This window comes from Corvus kubaryi, unplaced genomic scaffold (assembly GCF_017639235.1).
Source record: "Corvus kubaryi isolate FWS band 111438036 unplaced genomic scaffold, C.kubaryi_AGA036_p1.0 37394, whole genome shotgun sequence".
NCBI classification, from domain to species: Eukaryota; Metazoa; Chordata; class Aves; order Passeriformes; family Corvidae; genus Corvus; species Corvus kubaryi.
The window spans coordinates 11,043,787-11,064,741 of NW_024581133.1; the positions used below are offsets into that span (position 1 = coordinate 11,043,787).

General features: G+C 45.9%; 3 protein-coding genes and 4 non-coding genes across 7 annotated transcripts in view; 1 reads left to right on the top strand and 6 right to left on the bottom strand.

Annotated features, from left to right (window-relative positions):
• Positions 1-12,128, top strand: part of MAP2K1 (mitogen-activated protein kinase kinase 1) — a 33,315-nt gene extending 21,187 nt beyond the window's left edge. The window contains exons 6-11 of the mRNA XM_042039243.1: positions 5,045-5,169; positions 7,315-7,522; positions 7,987-8,051; positions 9,300-9,361; positions 10,275-10,320; positions 11,214-12,128. Coding sequence (XP_041895177.1) covers positions 5,045-5,169; positions 7,315-7,522; positions 7,987-8,051; positions 9,300-9,361; positions 10,275-10,320; positions 11,214-11,327 — 620 coding nt within the window. The 3' untranslated portion in view covers positions 11,328-12,128. The remainder of the gene's footprint in view (positions 1-5,044; positions 5,170-7,314; positions 7,523-7,986; positions 8,052-9,299; positions 9,362-10,274; positions 10,321-11,213) is intronic.
• A 450-nt stretch (positions 12,129-12,578) lies between these two features.
• Positions 12,579-15,492, bottom strand: SNAPC5 (small nuclear RNA activating complex polypeptide 5). The gene is made up of 3 exons (XM_042039244.1): positions 15,355-15,492; positions 14,566-14,655; positions 12,579-14,098 (listed from the first exon to the last, which is right to left on the bottom strand). The coding sequence occupies exons 1-3, from the start codon at positions 15,442-15,444 to the stop codon at positions 13,997-13,999; spliced, it is 282 nt and encodes a 93-aa protein (XP_041895178.1). The 5' UTR covers positions 15,445-15,492; the 3' UTR covers positions 12,579-13,996.
• A 231-nt stretch (positions 15,493-15,723) lies between these two features.
• RPL4 (ribosomal protein L4) lies at positions 15,724-20,955 on the bottom strand. Its single transcript, XM_042039400.1, has 10 exons — positions 20,836-20,955; positions 19,318-19,489; positions 18,434-18,540; positions 17,961-18,099; positions 17,505-17,629; positions 17,140-17,269; positions 16,550-16,706; positions 16,322-16,405; positions 16,020-16,140; positions 15,724-15,939 (listed from the first exon to the last, which is right to left on the bottom strand). Exons 1-10 carry the CDS (start codon positions 20,836-20,838, stop codon positions 15,802-15,804), a joined length of 1,176 nt encoding a protein of 391 aa, XP_041895334.1. The 5' UTR covers positions 20,839-20,955; the 3' UTR covers positions 15,724-15,801.
• LOC121670069 lies at positions 17,026-17,096 on the bottom strand. Its single transcript, XR_006018017.1, has one exon. It is a non-coding gene; the product is annotated as a small nucleolar RNA SNORD18 (small nucleolar RNA).
• On the bottom strand, positions 18,169-18,268 carry LOC121670070. The gene has a single exon (XR_006018018.1). It is a non-coding gene; the product is annotated as a small nucleolar RNA SNORD16 (small nucleolar RNA).
• On the bottom strand, positions 18,622-18,692 carry LOC121670067. Its single transcript, XR_006018014.1, has one exon. It is a non-coding gene; the product is annotated as a small nucleolar RNA SNORD18 (small nucleolar RNA).
• On the bottom strand, positions 19,555-19,655 carry LOC121670071. Its single transcript, XR_006018019.1, has one exon. It is a non-coding gene; the product is annotated as a small nucleolar RNA SNORD16 (small nucleolar RNA).

Below are 20,955 nucleotides of genomic sequence, written 5' to 3' on the forward strand. Positions count from 1 at the left end.
ACTTGTCTGTGTTTGAGACTGATTGCAGTTGAAATCTCTGATGTAGATTTCATTTGACTGTTCAACAGTCATGGCCATTAAAACTTTTTCAAGAAAGTCACTATTTTTCCCATCTGTCTTACATTCACATACTGTTTACTGACATTTGTCATGCAGAACTGCATCGTTTTTATACTTTAAAACAATTAAAAAACCACGGTGAAGCTGTGTAAAATGGGAGTGTTGCTTCTCCTGGGTCTTTAGTTATTTTAGAATAAATGTATTGGATTATTTTCTGCTTTTAGTTGCCCTTTTTAAAATCCAGCTCTTCCATTAATCTGTTGCATGTTCCGTTAAAGAAAAAGGACCCTTGGTGCAGTAATAAATCCATTATTGCTGCTGTGGATGTGAAGGTGGAGCTGGAGCAGTCCATGTTCCTGTGTGGCTGTTGGAGCAGTGGTGGTGCCCTGTGTGCAGCCCACAGCAGCTGCTGGGGGAGCTTTGGACCGTAGGGAGAATCTTCAGACATTAATATGTGTCTTGAGTTTACATTTGTTGCCCAGACCAAAAAGAGGAATTAGCAATCCCAGCTTGCACAAGCTGTTGTAGGATCACCTACAACATGAACTTGTGTTTATCACACATTTCTGGCTTGTGGTTTTTTTAAACAAATATAGCTCTCTTGTGGAGCAAGGGGGTTGGAGGGAGACTCTAAAACATTTCTGATGATAGTTGCAAAGTCATTTGTCTCTGTTCAGAGCATAAGGACTCCAGGGAAAGAGATCACCTTATTTTAGGGCATCCTGGAAGAGTAACTGCTGCATCTTCCTGTTCTCAAGTCAGCCACAGCAGTGGGTTGTTACTACGTTGGTTGCTTGGTGGTTTTTTTTTAGGTTGTTCTTGCTCAGCTGAGACAGCAGTTTTCATTTATTTATTTTCAGTTTTACAGTCTGTAAATCTGATAAATCCAAAACGAAGCCTTCCTGATCTCATTTAAGTGCAGTTAACCTCACAGTATTTGCTACATCAGAGACTGCGCTTCAGGTTCATGGACCAAGAAAAGTTCCTTCTCCCCATTGCTTCCAGTTTTACTGGATTGCCCTGCAGTGTAAAATTGCATGTCCACATTGTGGTTTTTATTTTTCAGCTCAGTTTCCATCCTGTGTGCTCTGACAGCAGCAAGAATTCATGACCTTGTGCACTTCTTGCAGGAGCTGTTCTGTGATCACATCACATCTGTGATGTCTGATAAAGAGGGAGCCAAAGTGATGTTTTGGGAGTTGATCATGGCCAGTGCTGGCAGCTAAAAGGAAAACCAGTCAGAACAGGGACTGGTTTTCCCATCTCTGGCCATCATGAGCCAAGCTTGCAGCTCCTGTCCTCGATGCTGTCCACGGGTCTGTCTGTGCCACAGACTTCGTGCATTATTTGGACACCCCTTATGAAGGTTGGAGTGCAGGTGAAGCTGCTTCTGGCAGTTTTTCCAAACTGCCTCTTCCTTGAATCCCAGCTGAAATAAACAGTGCTGGTAAAAGCACTTTTCCTGTAACTGTGTCAGCATTATTTTATACACAGCTCTGATAATTGGAGATTTCTGTGCTTTGCTTTCTCTAGCCTCTGTAGTTTGCTATAGCACTGCACTGACAAGGTGTGAACAACATCTCACATGGGCTGTTTGTTCTCACTCATCCATCCCTGGGGAAAATGTGTGCACTTGGTGAGCTTGTTTTCAGTAGGATTTATAGGAGTTGTGTTGTGGGGAGAGTGGGTGACTTAAAAATGAAGAGACATCACTGTTAAACATGAGAACATAGCAACAAAGGGCCAAAAAACCTGTTCTTAAATCTAAAGACAGCAAGGCTTGTGAGAACTCATTTGCAGGAAGGAATTTATTCCACTGCTGTGTTTTATTACCTGTGTGGCAGTATCAGCAAGTTTGGAATATTGAGCTTAAACTGTTTTCGTGCACAGGTGTGTCCTGGACTAATTCTGGGGAAAAGTCTTCATTTGTCATTCCAGACAGCTCAAGAAAGAAATTATTGGGGCTTACTAGAGCAGGAATGGAAAATACAGTCCTTTTATAGAGGAAAATACAGTCTTTTTACTGGTCTTCTGGAGCTGGGTTCTGGTCCTCTCTGAACAGACAGGAATGAAATCACGAAACCTCTGGAAGATAAACTGGTGGGATACAAGGCACAGGAAAGGAAGGGGCAAGGAGCATCACTGTGCTAGACATTCTAATAATATCTTCTGTTAAATAAAGACGTCTCTGGTCCGGTGTGAAGCTTAATCCTCTCTGGAAAGTCTCTCTTTGCATAGAAGCTGCTTTGTAAGGTTTTGAACCCCAGCTGGAGGCAGCAGCCCCAGGGCAGGAGGTGCCACCCAGCAGGGAAGTGTCAATGGTCTGTTCCAGGGTGGCAGTTCCAGAGGATTCTCATGAGATCCTGCTTTGGGAAATGGGAATTGATTGGAAGATCTCAATAATGTGCTGCAAGACACGTCTCTGGTGTATGTCCTCACATCTGACTGCTCAGTAACTGGTGCAGAGTGAATTCTGGTCTGAAGGTGTTATGGCAATATCCAGGGCCACCTTTCAGAATGAACTTGTGGGGCAGAGCAGAGGAGGGAACCTCTGACAGAGATTATCAAGTGTTCTGGAAACTTCTCTGTATTGCCAGCTCCCTTTGCAGTGTCATATATCCATCCCCCTGGCAAAGGACTTCTCTATAATTCTCTTCCTGGCTTGTCTGGGGTGGTGTATAAAATACCTTCCACTTTCTTTAAAACAGAAACACTTACATAACACACTTTGTGTTCCTTTTGTCTGTTCCTTGCAAGTTCCAGCATACATTTTGCAGGATGCCTTGGCATTCCTGTTCCTCTGGCAATACAAATCTCTGGTTTCCAGAGAAACTGCTGAAGTGTTCAGAGGCTCTGGAGTGAAAATAGAATAGGTGCTACATTTAGAGGGGTGGAAAGGCAGCAGCCTTCCAAACATCACTATGATCACATGGGGGTGCCTTGTGTGGAAAATGAAAATACTCCAGGGAAGAGAAGCTTTGTGCAGAAATCCAGTGAGGAGGCGTGGTTGCTGTGCTGGTCTGAGAGGTGCAATGTGGCATTGCCACCTGCAAAAACACTGAAGGGAAAAGTGAAGCCTTTGAAAGACCAGGGGGATTCTAAAACTTTAAGATGCTCATAAAGAAAACTTTGTTTGGGGCACTGACAGTGGAATGGTAACGATTTTTTCTTTGCCATTTTATTATGAAGTATGAATGAACTCTAGACACTAAAGTGAGGATTTACATCTTTGTTCTGAGTTGAATTTTTAGCTGTGCATTGATGAGCAGCACAAATCTGGGTATCTGTGATTTGTTCAGGCTCTGCTGTGCTTCCAGTGTATTTTGCAAACACTGCTTTTTCCACCTTGCTTTTGCACAGAGCTTTGGGTGCAGATTCCTGTGCAGGTGGGAATCTCTAATCTCTGCTCCCTGCTTCCCTGCTCCGGCTGCTTTGGGTTTGAGTTTGGTTGTTTTTTAGCTCCTGCTGGCATTTTAAACCGGTAGGTCAAGCTCCCAGACTGGATTCTTCCTTTCCACAGTGGAGTGTCCCTGTAGTGAGGTCTCTCAGCAAGAAGGAGACAGAGCTTGCAGAATGTCCAGCTGTGTGCCCAGCAGCCCTGATCCTCTCCTAGGAGTGGGGAATTGAAAGCAGCACATGCAAAATACCTGCCTGGATTTTTTGTACACAGATCAGCCAGGACACTGCTCCTGGTGTGCCTGAACAGTTTCAGTTTCCTGGAAGGGGATTTCAGGGACAAGAAAATGGAGCCACAATTTCCAAAAGTAGATAATTATTCAAACTTTGTGTTACTCCTCAAAAGGGAGCTGGAGGAGGAACAGCTGAAATACAGTTTTGTTTTATTTTGCCCTCCCCATGGACCTTGTTCAGTGAGGCATAAACATCCTGCATGGAAATCTTTCTCCAGTGGGGAGAAGTCACATCAGTGTCCTCTTCCCAGGGACATCCCCTGGGCATCCCAATCAAAGGGCAGCTCTTGGAATATATCTGTGCTTAAAAGTGAAAAGCAAATGAAAATATGTGACAGCCTATGGACTTCTGGGTCTGCTCTGAAGTGAAATTAATGATTCTCTTTCTTCAAAACAAATTTCCAGGTCCCTTTTTTCTGCAGCATTACTCTGCCAATGTGGGCTGTTGGTTGCTTATTTTGATAATGGGTTGGTAATGACCAGCTAAGCAGTGAGATACACTGAAAAACCTCCTTACAGCTATAAAAGAAACACTAAACACTTGTTCCCTGTACCTTTGCATTCACAAAGAGCTGTTATTAGTTGCTAAGCTACCAGTGACCCTTATTAAATTTCCGTTTAGGAAAAGTGATGAATTCAAAATCATGAGGGGGTTCTCTCAAAGGAAAAACAACCTCAAAGTATTTTAAATACATATTTTCAATAATAGGGAAATTATTTTTTAAGAGCTTTTAAAAAAAAACAACAACCCAAATCTAAACCAACAAACAAACCCAAGACCACCACCCGAAAAAACCCCAACCAAACCCAGCAAACAAGAACCCACTCCAGGAAGTGTTTGGGCAAAGGATGATTTATGCCTATGTAGATATGGAGGAATGAGTGTGGTTGCTGTAATTCATTGACCTTTGTAAAATAAATATGTAGGGCCTCTTTATTGATCATTTCTAGGCAAAGGATCATCATTCAAGAGGAGTTACGCTGTTGTACACTTACTTATCTCAAAGGAGATCATTTATCTGCGAGGTGGATGTGGATGCTCAAATCTCATATTTAAAAGCCAGGAAATAGGGCGAAATCAAAAAGCTGACAACCTTTTATGCATGTGTAATTTCAAATATTTCTTTTTATTTATCTGTAGTTAAATAGAGAGTTTGTGAAATGGGCCTGGGAGGGACCCAAATCTGTGATTATTCCCAGAGAATGGAAGCAAAGGGAGGCACATGAGAATTACCACCTTGCATTGTCGGATTTCCTGTTTTATGTCTTAAATCATCCATTCATTTTTCTTCCAGATGTTAAACCATCCAACATTTTGGTAAACTCTAGAGGTGAAATCAAGCTTTGTGACTTTGGTGTCAGTGGACAGCTGATAGATTCTATGGCAAACTCCTTTGTTGGCACACGCTCCTACATGTCTGTAAGTACAGATTTAAGTACAGATTTTACAGCTCTGAGTTTGTTAGGGTTGAGTTGTCCCAGTTCTGGTGATCAAACAAGAACCAACTGTTGCTGTTCCTGCTGCTGTTCATGGTTCAGCTCTTCCTGCATTCCAGGAATATTCCAGTGTCATATCAGATTATGTGTGGGGGGGAAGAAGTGTTGCAGGAAAAGCCAAGCACTTGGAATATTTATAACATTCCAGAAGAGATGGGACTGTGTCTACACTGCAGAATCTAGTCAGGTTTTGCATTTGGGGGTTGTACACGTGTGTCTCCCAGAAAAGCCCAGTGTTTATGGTTTGTTTTCCTTAGGAAGTGTGGTTCTCTTCCCACTCCAGCATTCACTGGGGTCACTCTGTAGGCAAAGTGCTGCCTCACCAGCTCCTGGTGTGTCTGCTCCCAGATCCCAGCGTGGCTGCCGCAACAGGAGAAATCCTGGGAGTGGCAGGTGTGGGCAAGGAGTTCATCTGGGACTGTTTCCAGGGTGTTCTGTGTTCCTGTGGATTAGGAACACCTTGGAACTTCTCTCCAGATGAGCTCTCTGTGTGATGTGCAAGCCCCAGCTAATGGAAATAACAGCTCTTTTATTCTCACACACCTTGTTCAGCACACAGTTAACTGGTGCAGTTGTTCCCAGCTCTGGCTGTAGGATTAAAACTGTGTGGGCTTAGACTTAAAGGGGAAAAAAGCTTTAATGCTGCCTCTGTTCAGCATGAGACCTGCATTGTCTTTGTGTCATTTCATCTTGGGGACACGCTTGAAATCGAGCTGGGGTTTAAGTTCTCACATCTGGGGGCTGTTGCTAATGAGCAAAACCAAATCCACAGCTCCAGCTCATCCACACTCCTGCCTTTCCCTGTCTCTTTCAGAAGGGATGAGAGCCAAGTGCTGTCTGCCTTCAGTTTTCTTCAATTTACTGTTTTTACAAACTGAGGTTTGGCTTTGCTCTCTGGCATCACAGACCAAGCCATGAGGGGGATTTTGTTTTGGTAGTGTTTGAAGGATCTTCTCTTGCAGTAGCTCCCTTTGCACACTTCTAAACATACGGAATTATTACCTACCAAACATCCCTTTCTACTGCATGGAGGTGTGTAAAAACACAGTGTTTAACTTGAAACAGTTTCTAGGTTTTAATTATATCCACCCACCTTCCTTTACACTTATGTTTTATGAAAATCTTGGGTTTTGGGCATCTCCATTGTTGTCCAGCAGTTGTGTAGTTTGTCCAGATGGCTTTGGAACTGACTGGGGTGGGACACTGGAGAAAACTCAAATATAATCTCAGTAACTCCTAAAAAACTAATTTAGCAAAACTATCACCCCCTTATGGCAGAAGGAAGAGGCTTTACTGCATTCTCACATTCTCTGAGAGGAAGTTTCAAATTACATATGTATTTTTCCAATATGTGCATGTAATCAGAGAAGAATCTGCACCATTTTGGTAAAATATGAGCTTGATTTTAAAAAGTACAGAAAAGTGAACATTTTCTTTGAGAATTCTTAATAAAAATGGATCTACGAGTGAAGTACATCAATGTATTAATAATTTCAGGAACCATATTCAGCACTGAACATAGACTGACAAAGCAGGTGCAAAAATTAAGCAAAAGGAGTTAGTGCAGCACTCATCTTTTGGCTTTGGCAGAAGCAGATGGAGGATCACACTGCTCAAAACTGAGGGTCTGTGAAGCAGTGGGACTGGAATAGCCAGATTCACTTCTGATCATCATTCAACTGACCAAAAAAATCCCATACTTAAATATCTTTACAGTGTGTAAATCTCCTAAAGACAGTACAAAATATATTTTTGGTTGAGTCTGATCTTGCCTGCAGAGCTGTGTGTAATACTTCCATTAGATTTGTGCTAAAGAAATAAAACAGTACATCAGAATACCATTTCTGAGAAGTCTCACATTGTTTGCAGTGACGGAATGTTTGGGGAATTTCAGGAAGTTCCGAGGACAGATTTCCAGGAAAACACCAATACGTCACTCATTTGAGCATGCTGTACTAAGAAGTTGGGGCTTCATCCTTTACTTTATCCAGGGTATTGCTGAATGTAATTTTTAAAAAAACTTTTTTGTTACAAACCTGTGTCTCCTCCCCTCCCCTTTGTTTTGCAGCCAGAGAGGCTGCAGGGCACTCACTACTCAGTGCAGTCGGATATCTGGAGCATGGGGCTGTCCCTGGTGGAAATGGCCATTGGCAGGTACCCCATTCCCCCTCCTGACTCCAAGGAGCTGGAATTGATGTTTGGCTGCCCCGTGGAGGGGGATTCTCCAGTCACAGAGACCTCCCCCAGGCAAAGGGCGCCTGGCCGACCGATGAGCTGTGAGTTACAGCACTGTTAAATTCATTTCCAATACACTTCTCTGTCAGCTTCAAGGTCTTTCTTATCTGATCTTGGTCTGCACAGTGGGGCTTTAAACTTTTAAAAAATCAGGGTTGCATTGGGCACCTGGCTCAGCTTCACTGTGAGGAGCCATGTGAGAACAGAGCACCAAGACCCTTTTGTTGGTGGTTCTTGTGAACAGCCCCGTTACTGGGATCCCAGTCTGTTGCTCTTGGTCTCTCCAAGATGCTGATCCAAATGCAGCAGGATGATTCCCAGTGAAGTGAGTGCTTTGGATCAGACCCAGAAATGACTCCTTGCATGAAAGCATTACCCTGTTGCTGTTGCACCTTTTCCTGTAAATCTGCTGGGTGTCAGGTGCCAACAGTGTCAACTTGGGCTTCCTGAAGTAAGGGAGAAGGGAGAGTAACACTGTGATTCCACTTCTCCCATTTCTTCCCAGCCTATGGATCAGACAGCAGACCGCCAATGGCAATCTTTGAACTTCTGGATTACATTGTCAATGAGGTAATTTATAAACTTAAAAACCTGCACTTACAACTGTAAATTTTTGAAGCATCCTGGAATTTGGGGTACTGTGGGATTAGTGCTATTTAGTTTGGTTTAGCCAACCTAATTCACAATTCTCCTATCTTTCAAATAGCTAAGCTCCAAGGCTAGTTAGAGATTGATATTTTAGAATGGATTGTTTCCAGTATTTTCACACGTACCACTGAAACTTGTGTGACTCCACGGCTTCTGTTCTTCTAAAAAAACAAAGCATGCTCATGTTAGCTGTCATTTGTAGCAGCTGGATAACAATTGTTCCAGCTGGATGAATTATTGAAAACTGTCCAACTCGCCCATTTAAAAGGCACAGTTGATGTCTGGGTCCCTGCATTGCGTGTGCCCCTGATAAATTGATAAATTGCTTCTGTAACTCATCTGCTTGCACAATGCTCTCAGATTACAAAGCTATTTTGCATATTATATAACACCCCAATCTGCCAGCACTAACTCTGGGAATAGAGTTAGCACTGAATTACTTCAGCTGCTGTGGTCTTGCTCTTGCAGCATCCCTGAGGGGGTCAGTTTGGGCTGAAAAGCTGCAGTAGTTGAGAGTTTGGCAAGATTATCTTGTGCCACCTCTGATTTAGCACAAACGTCTTCAGCAGGATCTGCTGCCTCCAACACAGGCTGTGCACCAGAGAGTGAGTGCAGGCCTTGTCTCTGCTCTGTACATAAAAGTAATTCTGTGTAAGGATGAAAACTTAACCCTGATCCTGTGGCAATGTCCTGGAGGACAAGGCAATAACGTGCAGGTTAATGTAGTCCCCCTTCTTTATTTGTCAGAATTCTTTTTTAATTCAGAGCCTGAACAAACTCATTCCCAGGGACAGAAAATTTAGATCAAAAGGATTATGGAAGTAATGATGGGCAGGGCATCTTCCCTTAGCAGTGCAGAGAATGACAGGGTGCTCATTAGTGCTCTGAGCCTTCTTTAGTGAGAGCTGAGGCTGTGCTCACCCCATTCAGGTGTGTGGGGAGAAAATAACCAACTGACCAAAACCCACCCCATACCAGGGAAATTCTGATTCATTACTGAAACACCTGAAATCCTGCAGCTGGGAGTAATAATCCAAATCAGCCAGGGTTTTACAGCTTTGCTCAGATGTGGGACATGTAACTGGTAGATCCCTGGGTAGGTTGTGCATCATCATGTGTTAGTTATGCTGAATGATTGCTGATTTTTAAAATTTATTGATTTATTTATAGCCACCTCCAAAACTGCCCAATGGTGTCTTTGGTTCTGAATTTCAAGATTTTGTTAACAAATGGTGAGTATTGTCTCTGTATTTTCTCTGTGGCTGAGTGGCAGAGGGACACACTGGGGTCAGCCCTGCTGTCTTTGTCTATCAGGCACTTGGCAATCAGAGTCCCTGCTCCAGGCCAGGGCAAATGCAAGGGCACTGCAATCAGCATAATCCTCTTTGGGTGTTAATGTGCCTGAAGTTCATCTTACAGGCAACTCGTGCATCCAGAGGAGCCCCAAGGCTCAGAGATGTTCCCCTCTTTAGAATTTAGAAATTCTTGTAGAATTTCTGCTGCTGTGTGCAGCTCAGAGTAGTCCTTTCCCAGCCTCAGGGAGTGACCCGCAGACAGCTTCTCCAAGGCTCAGGCACATCATCTTGCAGTGGCTGTGCTGTGGGGTGCAGAATCTTGCAGGCTCCAGGTGTTTCTTTCTTCCCCAGGAACCAACACCTTAAGCCCAGCAGCCATTCCCCCATCTCTGCTTTTCCAGTTGCACCTCAGTGATGCCAGCACCAAAGCAGTGCTAAGGGAGGCAGCTCACTGCAGTTTCAAAAGTTCATTTATTTAGTAAATATGTTTATTTACAGCTTCCAGAAGGAAGGACAGTAATGCAATAGCTCTGCGTGATACTGAGCTTGAAGAGACTTGGGGGAAAGAAACATGAGGGATAAAGTGGCTCATGTTGTTTTAGTTGAAACGGGATTTCTCTCTCTAGCTTGGTTTAGACACTCATCAGTCACAGACAACTCAGGATTTCTGACCTAGAGCTGTGGAACCCACAGAAGGGAATTGCAGGCTCCCATCTCTGTTTGAGAGGCACCTGATGCTTTTATCAAGTGCTGTCACCAGACCAGAGCAGTACAACCAACATGACACAACTTGAGCCTTATTTTAAAACATAATAGAGTGTAACTTGTGTAATGCCTTGTGTTTTCCTAGTTTAATTAAAAATCCTGCTGAGAGAGCCGACTTGAAGCAGCTGATGGTAAGTGAAGGTTTTTAATTTGATCTAAGAGCACTTTCCAGGCAGATTGGCTTCCTCAGCTGGTCCAGAGCAGATCAGAGCACGTGGCCTCAGGGGTAGCTCAGCTTGAGGAGGAACAGCTTTCCTGAACTAGAGGTCAAGGGGCTGCAGATTTCACACCTTCCTACAAAAGGGACTGTCAAGGAGACTAAAACTGGTGGGTTGTCAGTCTGCCATTTGATAATCACAATGGGTGACTTAATTAACAAAAGAATTCTCTCTTGAGTTTATTAGTTAATAATAAAGTACTGATTAATACTTTTAGGAGGACAAAAGAACAAAGCTCCGCATACCATATGGACTAATTAAATATTTTTTATCATCTGTTGTGAAACACAAAATTTCTGGGTTTTACCAGCTTTGTCTTGCAAAATCTGTAGAACTCAACAGAAATCCTGCATTTTTCCCTGTATGAAATAACTGTATCAGTCTCAATGAATCTTTTTAGTTTTAAGTGCAATGCCAGGACTTCAGTTGTACTGCAGAAAATCAGATTTTCCCTGCCCTGATCCTGCTGTACAATAATGGTGCAAAATGCAAAGAGACTCTTTCTATTACAAAAAGCCTTTCAGTGCCCAGGCAGACATTTTCCAGAGTATCATCTTGAGTGGCTGAGTCACATCCTTATCATTCATGTGGTGTAAGTGCTCTGCAGCAGGCACTGTGGCAGGATTCCTCTGGGATACTTTGGCACGTGCTGGTTGCTTCTGCAATTCTGTGGCAAACTCTCCACGTGGTTTATAAAGTTTTACAGCTTGATTGCTCTAAGTGGATTTATTGTGTTGGGTGTTCCTGAGGGCTGTTCCTGAGTGGACTGAGTGCTGGCACACTGACCCCGTTTCTCCTGTGCCCAGATCCATGCTTTCATTAAGAGATCCGAGGCGGAGGAGGTGGATTTTGCGGGGTGGCTCTGCTCCACCATCGGCCTTAACCAGCCCAGCACCCCCACGCACGCTGCCGGCGTCTGAGCCTGGGGGCAGCTCCTGGACTGTACCTCTGGTGACAACGATGCTCTTCTGGTCCTCTTTCCTCAGCTTGTACCTGTTCAAACATGTATTTCACCTCTTAAGGAAGAATGTCTTGATAGCATGTGCCAAACGGTTTTAAATCTTGTCCTAAACTAATTGGTATCGTACCGGGTTCTGTTGTTCACTGACCAAATGTAAGCTGTGTAAGTTCCAGTGCTTGCTGATTTTAGGTGATTATGGATATTCTTTCTTAATGAAAATATCACTGGGGGAGGTTGGCCCCTGGCTTGTTTGAACTTTATCAAGACTCTCTGTAAATCGTTGGTACTTCAATCATGCTTTCCCTGAGCTCCCCAGGCTCGGGATCGGGATGCTCCGAGCCTGTCTGTGAGCATGCTTTGCTGCTGCCCAGCTGTACCCGAAAGTTAGGCCTCCTGGCTCCAATTTTGCAGTTGTCTAGAGATCTCTCTCTTTGCAGGTGAAGAAGGCAAGAGCTCTGCATTTCTTGGAATGCACAGAGCAATATTCTAATTGTAGACTTGTTCATATTTCTATATTTATTTTTCAAACATATCATCATCCTTGGATTTAGTGATGTATGTCTTTCTAATTGATTTTTAAAAGTTAGTTCTTGGAAGTGTCCTATGGAATCAAGACAATGATCCAAGCACTTTGCTTTCTTTTAACCTAAAGATTCATGACAACTGTGTTTAGTGTCTAAAAGTGTATGAAAATCCTTTATTGTTTTATTCTCTCAGATGTTTAGCAATGGGTTCTCTTAATAAATATATTATCAAGTAACTTCTTGAAGCTTTTTTTAAAATGTAACCAAGGCTTTAATCTGGTCACTGCGCTACAAATTCCAGCTCCTTGAAAGGATACTTTGGATGAGGAAATGCCTGAAATTCTTCTCCAAAAGGAATCCCCATCAGTGGGACATGAACTTCCACATGGCCAACAGGCTCGGGTATCAAAGGGCTGGCACAGCCCTGGGCCCAGCAGCAGCAGGAAATGTCTCATTGACACGTCCAAGGCTTCCTCCAGCTTGTCATGGCTCCAATGAGACCTGGAGTGACAGCTGGGAAGATGGAAATTGAACTCTTCCCTGAGCTTTACCTCCACCCAGTAAACAGAACCACACCAGAACCTTTTACTGTTTGCTAAAAGAAATACACAGCAAGGTTTTGGAGGTTTAACTCCCACTTTGGGTTGTCCCCCCAGACAGCAATAATTTGGACACTGCAAACACAGTTCTGTGTAAGGACAGCAGGAAAAGAACTTTATTGCAACATGCACTAGAACTGGGCTGTTCCAAAAGCAAGGGACTTGTTCACAAAAGCAGCAGGAATTCTATCCATGAAAACTACTCTGGACCATGCTGGGCACAAGTAACATTTTTCAACAGTCAGAATTAGCCTTTGGAGTTGAAATACGCCAAGAAAGGCCAGGATGGCTCCTGAGCTCCTCCCAAACCAGCTCTTCACACACATCACTGCAAGGGCTTATTTGACTGTAACATTTTGGCTCAGACTTTTGGAGTTGTTTTACCTGTCAGGCTTGGAAAAGCTTTGTTAAACAGAATCTTCCTTCCTGTTCTAAGTTCCTTCATTAAGACATCCAGGATCCTCAAAGCCCCATTAGTCTCTAGTACAGGATGAAGCCACATTTACACCCCACTAGCTTCCATTGCTACAAACCAAACAAGAGCCAAATTAACACTCATTAAACAGTGGCAGGAACTCACTGGAGGCTGGATGGTGTCTTCTGACCAGCCCCAGGATACCACTTTTCCAAATGCAAAAGTTGTGGAAATTTCACATCACTTGCCATTTATAACTAAGTTCTTAAATTCCTCATGCTCCTTGAAGATCACATGAAAGCAGGTGGCCTTGCCTTGATTTATGAGGTTACAATGAGAGAAAAGGAAAATAACACCAATTTAAGGGTATTAGCTCCTTATTACAAGCACCATGGATCATTTCTTGCTCTACAATTTGTGGACAAATAAAAGGCTCCTTGGCTGCTACTCTGAAAGAGCTGAAGTAGAAAGTCCTTCTCTGGGACAGACTGACAGAACTGAAGAGCACCAGGGGTACAGAGAGACCTCCCTGCTGTGCTCAGAATTGGGCTGACACTGAGAGGACTCTGGGAGTAACTCCAGCTTTCCAGGTAACTGACAACACAGCAGCTGAAGGCTGGAGACAGCCCTGGACACATCTTTTCTCACCCTGTATCTTCAATTCCCAGTTTAGGCAAATGAGGTTATAATGCAATCACTGGTTCAGCACCACCCTCCAGGACCTGGATTTGTTTCTCACATCAGGAAGTGAGAACAGACAAGTTATTGCTTTTAGTGCATGTGTTAAATTAGTCTGGTTGATCAATTACTTCTTCCTTCCACATACAAAGACGTTGTAAGAGCTACATTAGGTTTGAAATGTGGAATGGATTATGCTACATATTTGTGCAGCAGATTTTCATCCTTTCAACATCTGAGTCAAGATGTGCCCAGCCTGTGACATTCATGTGTTGAGTGTCACTGCCCTCGACTCTGATATATCAAATAGTTCATATCCACACACAGCACAAAATGGAAATCGGTGGGTTTTAAATGAATGAAGAAGAAATTCCTGAGTCTGTATTAAAAACCATCTCTGATTTTTTTTCTCTCAAGAATCAGATTCCTCCTCCTCTTCCTCTTTATCATCCTGAAGACTGAGGTGTAACTCGGTTTGATTGATGGCAGCCTCATTGTCCATCTGCCCAAGACTCTGTCATGAGAAAAGAGCTGATTACCAAACCCAACACAGATACCAAATGCTCCTCAAATCACTGTTAAAGCTGTGCAGTCACTGTTAATTAAAGATCTCAGAACTGCTGACTGAGAACCCATCACAGCAAGAAGTCCCTGATCTCCAGGGGAAAACTGCACCTGGGTCAGGCTGGCCACGTATTGAGTGAAAAGCTGTAGCACCAGTGCTACCCCAGTATCACAAGTGTTAGACAACACATTTCATAAATGGTGAACTGAAGCTACACCAAACAGGTATTTCCCAACCCCCCTGGAAACACGGTGCTGCTTTTGGGAAAAGGTGAAACCAGCAACAAATCAGACATTTTACAGCTGAGCTTTGCAGTGAGGAGAAACATAAATGACGTGACACTAGGACCTGTACAGGAAAACCACGCACAGCCCAGCTCTGCTCATACTGACACCCAGGCATGGGGCCCCCCTTACCTGCTGAGTGTCCTCGGCCAAGGCTGACAGGGGGACAGGGACGTTCTCCTCGCTGGACCTGATCATGGACTGCAGCGCCAGCTCCTCCACCTGCAGGGAGCGGCACTGGTCACTCCTCGCACTCCATTAAAACATCAGACCTGCCACCCCCGGCACTCAGCCCGGGCTATCTGACACTCCTTAACATTTTTGACTCAGAATTTTGGGGGTTTTACCCGTCAGTCTTGGAAAAGCTTTGTTAAATCTTCTGCAACTCTGTTCTAAGCTCCTTTATTGCAATACCCATGAACCTCTAAACCCAAGTGGTCTTTAGCTCCACTACCTCAAACTATCCGTTCTCCATCCATCAGCTAAGACAAACCATACACTCACATTTACCTCTTAGAGGTGTATCCTACATGCTCACAATTACATTTATCTCTTAATGTATACACAGACTCACAATTACAGATACCTCTTAAAAATATATGCTACATACCCTCACATTTATCTTGTAACGTATCCTACACGCATCACAACTACATTTACCTCTCAGAGCTGTACCCTACCTCTCAGAGTACCGTAGATGGATCGCACTTCCACAGACCACGTGAAACCCCGCAGCAATTCCCTGCTCTCCCTTTAGCTGAGCCAAAGCGGCGGAGGGCCGGTCCTGTGGCGGAGCGTGGCCGCGGAGCGCGGGCAGGGCTGAGGGGCAGGCCCGGCCGCGCCGCTGCGCTCGCGCCGCTCCCGACCCCATCCCCATCCCCATCCCCGGTCCCGGGCGGTCCCCGGGATGTCCCCGCGCACCCGCAGCCGGCGGAGCTGATCGTGCAGCGCCGCCTTGACCCGCAGCAGCGTCTCCTCCTCCCTGCGCAGCTCCTGCAGCCGGCTCAGCATCGTCCGCCCGCAGCGCCCCCGCCGGCGGGGAGGAACCGCCGCGCCCCGCCCCGCGCGTCACCTGCCCCCTGCGTGACGCCACACCCACGGCGCAGCAGCGCGGGGCGGCCGCCACCGCGCGGCCACTGCCGGGCACGGCACCCGCGGCGCCTGCAGGGGGAACCGCGCACTCCCGGCTGCCGCGGGCTCAGCCACACCTCCCGCCACCTCCCTCCTCTCCTCCTCCCGGAAGAGTTTCCGTTCGAACGCCGGCTCAGACACCCACACCCGACACGGCTCTCTCTGTTCCAACAGCGTTTATTAGGGACAAACCCCGGGCACAGCGCCCGCGGGGACCCCGGGGCAGCACTGCCACGGTTATGCCTCAGCCTTGGCCTTCGCCGCGGGCTTGGCCGTCTTGGCCTTCTTGGCAGCGGGTTCTGCCTTGGGTGCAGCCGGGGCCTTGGCTGGCAGCTTGGCCTGGGCCTTGGCTTTCTTCTCTTCCTTAAGTTTGTGCTAAAACAGACAAAGAGATCATCAGTCAGTGCAACATCTGAATCACGAGAGGCAGCCCTGCCTGTCCCAGCTCCACTCACGTTCTGGGCGTGCCGCAGGATGGTGTTGCGCCGCATGGTTTTGGCATACGGGTTCAACTTGATCATGATTCTCAGGTTCTTCAGTGGGTTCTTTTTCAGGACCCTGCGCTGAATCTTCTTCCTGGAAAGTACAGACATGTTGTATCATCAGCATATTTCACAGTACCAGTTGTGCTAAATTCTCCCTGAAATGTGGACAACTGCAATTCCTCGTGTTTACACCCAGAGATTAAGAAATCCCAGCCTGAAGCAGATTTTGACTTCCCTAGCAAAGCTTTTGTTCATTAGATAAAATCACTTACTTTGGAGCACGCAGGGCCTTCTGGATTTCCTGGCTTCTCATGATTCTTCCAATATCTGTATTGGTCATCTTGTGCATTGGCAGGCTGTGAAACCAATGTTCAGAGTGTGAGTGGGTGAGAAAACCATGGCTAATTCACCAAACCAGGTATTTAGGAGCAAGTCACAGTATCCCTTTTCCTGGGAAAAAGGGGGCTGCTCTCCCAGCCTGCCTGGCTGGCTGCACCCACTTGTAGTCGCTCTTGAGCGTGGCAGCCTTGCGCCAGGTGCCATACAGATCATCCAGCTTGCGGAAAGCGCTCTCTGTCCAGATGCAGAAACGCCCCACATGGCCCCCAGGAGCAAGGCGCAGCAGGTTCAGCTTGTTCACGTTGAGCAGAGTGATTCCTGGAGGAAACCAGGCAAGCCAATCCCTTTAGTTTGTACTTCAAATTGAGGAACACAAAACTAAGCAATAGACAAGATGCAGAAAGAGACTGGGGCTTTTTGGCTTTGACACTACAGAGCTACACACACCTCTCTATGAAAATCTATTGAATTTTAAAATTAATAATAATAAGCAGCCTTTTTCCAGTGGCAAACTCAGCAGCCTCATTTTTAACTGCCCCAAACATAGTTCAGGGTTGGGAACAGCTACAACTCTTGTCACAAACACCCTCAGTATCACCAGAACAGGTTCTTACAAAGAACGTATCAGCTACTGCAGCAAGTCAGAACTTCCACACAATCATGTGTTTCAGAAACACGGACCAATGAAGTGGAATCTCATCATTCCAGGCAATCTCCCAACAGAAGAGTGAGTGTGTCCCAAGGCAGTTACCTGGGATATTCCGGAAAGCTCTGATGATGCCGTTGTCCTCATTGTAGATGATGCAGGGTCCCCTGCGCTGGATGCGGCGGCGATTCCTCATCTTACCCTTCCCGGCCCGCATGCGCTGGGAGGCGTAAACCTGGGAAAAGCACGAACTGTGAATATCCCAACAGCCCACAGCCCACCTGTGAGACACAATGAACTGCTTCAGTCAGAACTTCACCATCATCACTGCGGATCTGCAACACGGACCAGTGAGAAGTTCATCATTCTTGAGAGTCAAAATATAGAACTATTTGGAATTCCTACTCTAATTAAACAGCAGAGTCAAATCACCTCTGTTTTGCCCTTCAGATCACACCTTCCCAACTCACCTTTTTGATGTCATTCCAAGCTTTAAGCTTCTTCAGGAGAAGAACAGCTTCCTTGGTTTTCTTGTAGCCCTCAACCTTGTCCTCAACAACCAGAGGAAGTTCTGGAATCTCCTCAATGCGGTGGCCTAGAGAGGATTTCACAAGACACCATGTTGCTCACTGACCGTGGCTAGGCCCCATTCCTCATGGTTACTGCTTTGTATATTCATAAATGATACATGATAAATTAAATTCATGATAGAAATTAATGCAATAAAGTCAGACACAGAAACCAGAGCAGTGAAGTTTCAGTGGAGTCCTACTGGTCTGTCTCACACAGAACTTTGTGTACCTGAGTATTGAGCAAATCTTTGTCTCCATGAACAGAAATCAAACTACACTGCAAGACTCCATTTAAGTCACCACAAAGTAACCAATATGGGCTCAGACAAACAATTCCAGAGCCAGAATTCCCACCTTTAGACATAACCAGAGCTGGGAGGGCAGAGGCAGCCAGAGCAGAACAGATAGCATAACGCTTCTGCATGATGTTCACTCTGCGGTGCCAGCGCCGCCAGGTCTTGGTCGGGGCGAACATGCGGCCGCCGCGACACATCTGGGAGCTGCAGTTAAGAACAACTTTTTGTTGTTTTAGAGTTTTCTCATCCCAAACAGCTTTATTGCTTGCTCAGCATTAATGGGTCGTCAACCACCTGTGCCAGGACTCTGACAGCAGGCAACTGTCCCTGGGCACGGGGTAAGGCGCAAATTACGACATCATGGCAAGACAGAATGGGTCATGCGGTTTGGGAGTGGGAATCATGTCAAATCAAGTCTGAGTTGCAGCCATTACCTCAAGAAGAAGATTCCAACCCACATTTAGATAATTAAAAACTTTTCTGCTGGCTGAGTTCAGTGCCCCTGAAGCCAGCACAGCCATGGAAGGATACATTGCCAAAGGCACCCTGGCCAGAGCGGTGAGTGCCACCACCCCGGACTCGCGGGATTCGAGCAACGGCTCTCCCAGTACCCCATGATTCGGCGCTGGTCTGGTGACCTGCAACAGAGAGAGACGTTCATTCAGAGAGTGACATCACTGCAATTCTCCCAAAGTCAGAGGGATGCTGAACTCAGGGCACCAATCAGAACTTCCACACAATCATGGGTTTCAGAAACACGGACCAATGAAGTGGAATCTCATCATTTCAGCAAAACAAATCTTGATCAGGAAAACTTAATCCTAGTCTATTAATGTACTCGATTCTGACCTAAGGGCTTTAAGACACTCATTTTAAGCTTGATCCTCAATCTGGAGGTCTGACTTGGCATTACTATACCTATCAAGTTAAAATGTTTATATGAAACTTAGAAGTAAAGTTAAAAAGGCACGTTCCTGGCACAAATTTCTTGGGAAGCAGAAATTATCTGCACCAACAACAGAAGCAACTCTAACAAATGCCCATTTTCAGGAGTTGCTCCTTGGCAAGTCTCACGAGGTCAATGTGGAGCAGGGGTTTTCACCTGAAACACTTTGAGACATTTTATGTTTTTCCCACAAATAATGAAGATTCTACCTGAGGACCTTGGCACTATGATACTTTCAGCAATATGCACTTCAGGTAAGACCCCAGAATACCCCAAAACAACACCTTGATGCTCCTCAGAATAATAAAACCACTGTATTTCAAACAATTTCAAATCAGGCTGTTAATAACTGGCCTCGCCTTTTATACAAACCCCATTGACAAGTACTTCTCTTATCTCCACTCCAGCTTTATTTGCACATGAACCCCCCTGTACTGAAGCCCTGGGCTGGTTCCTGTGCCAGCCGTACCCGCGAGCTCGCTGACGGCGTAGGGCTGCCGGTTGTTCTTGCGCAGGTTGGTGTGCACGAAGTTCACCACATCGGGCCGGATGGGCGCCTTGAACACCGCGGGCAGCGTCACGTTCTTGCCTGATGCCTCCCCCTTCTCGGAGTACACGGAGATCAGCGGCCGAGCACAAGCCTGGGGAAGCACAAACCCTTAAGTGCAGGTAAAGTCAACTTCTGTCACTGCAACTCCTCAAATATTGCTCAGAACAAAGGAGTCGTCAGCTCAGCAGTGCCAGCACGCTGACAGCAGGCAACTGTCACTGAGCACTGGATAAGACGCAAATTACGTCATCACAGCAATATTTCACTCAAAGTTGTGAACACAGCACAGTCCATGCCCAGAAAACTACACCTGCATTTCCAAGGCATTTCTAGAATTCAGCCTCTGGGCTCTTTAATAACCTCCTTCAAAACTATTTCCCATCTACTATTAAAAAAGCCCATAAAAAACTGACCTGTGTTAACCAAAAACTTGTAATTTAAACTAGGAAATGCTGTAACCATTAGGTTGCATTTAAATTAGGAAATGCTGCAATGACTGCAGCTCAGCAAACACTGTCAGAGTGAAGTCTGGACCCCCTGAACAATCCCTGATGCTTTAAAATCTGAAGGGAAGTGAAAAATTAAGCTGCTCTCAGCCCCAGCTGCCTATCAAAAAGGTGAAAGGATGCCCAAAAATAGCCAGAGGTTGAACAGCACCTTTTAAAAAACAATTTTTTAGCATTATATTGTACTGCTTGTTAATTAATTTCACGGTAACAGTACAGGCAAAGCATCTTCCTTCCCTTCCCCCTCTGCAGTTCATTAAAAGTATTCCAGAACTCAAAACTAACCAGCTAATAACAATGGAAGGGCCACCTGTATATGTGACACTGGTCACGAGCAAGGCTCTGGCCCAGGTGTTAACCCAGAGACCTCAACAACAGCAAACTTGATCGCGGTGAAGGCATCAGAGCACAATCTCAGCTGTACTGGCAAGAAAAGTTGTTCATTTGCAACCTGATTATAGACCAAGACCCCTTAAAGCCTATTTTGCAACAAAAATGGTTAAAAAAATAGATTTTTAGAAGCCGTTCTTCCCACTCTAGATGAGCGCAAACGCTCCCATGGGGCCTGTTTTGCTTTAAATAAATACATGAAGAATCTACAAAGTACTGCCAGATGGCGATGGGGACCTATCTCCCTTACTGCCCAAAGGAAAGAGGACTTCGGGCGGACAACGTCGAGCTCCCGCCCGCGGCCTCCCCAGCCCGGCCTGGCCCGGCCCGGCTCCACTCGGTCACTCACGGGCTCCACGCGGCCGCCGAGCACTGACGGGCCCAAAATGGCGGCCGCGCGCCCCACGCCGCCAGCGCGGCCCCTGAGCCGCCCACGGTATTGCCCTGCCCGCTAGCCCCGGCTCCCCCGGCCCGATGCCACTGCCCGCCCCACTACCCCCGGCCCCCCACACCCCCGGGCTAGGCCTGACGCTCCCCTCACCATGGCGGCGGAGCTGCTCGTGCGGCCGCCTGTCTGCGCCGCGCCCCGACCGGAAAAGGAAGGACTCGTCACCGCCTCCCCACTACGTCGATGTCCCTCCGCTCCGTGCCTGCCGCTTCA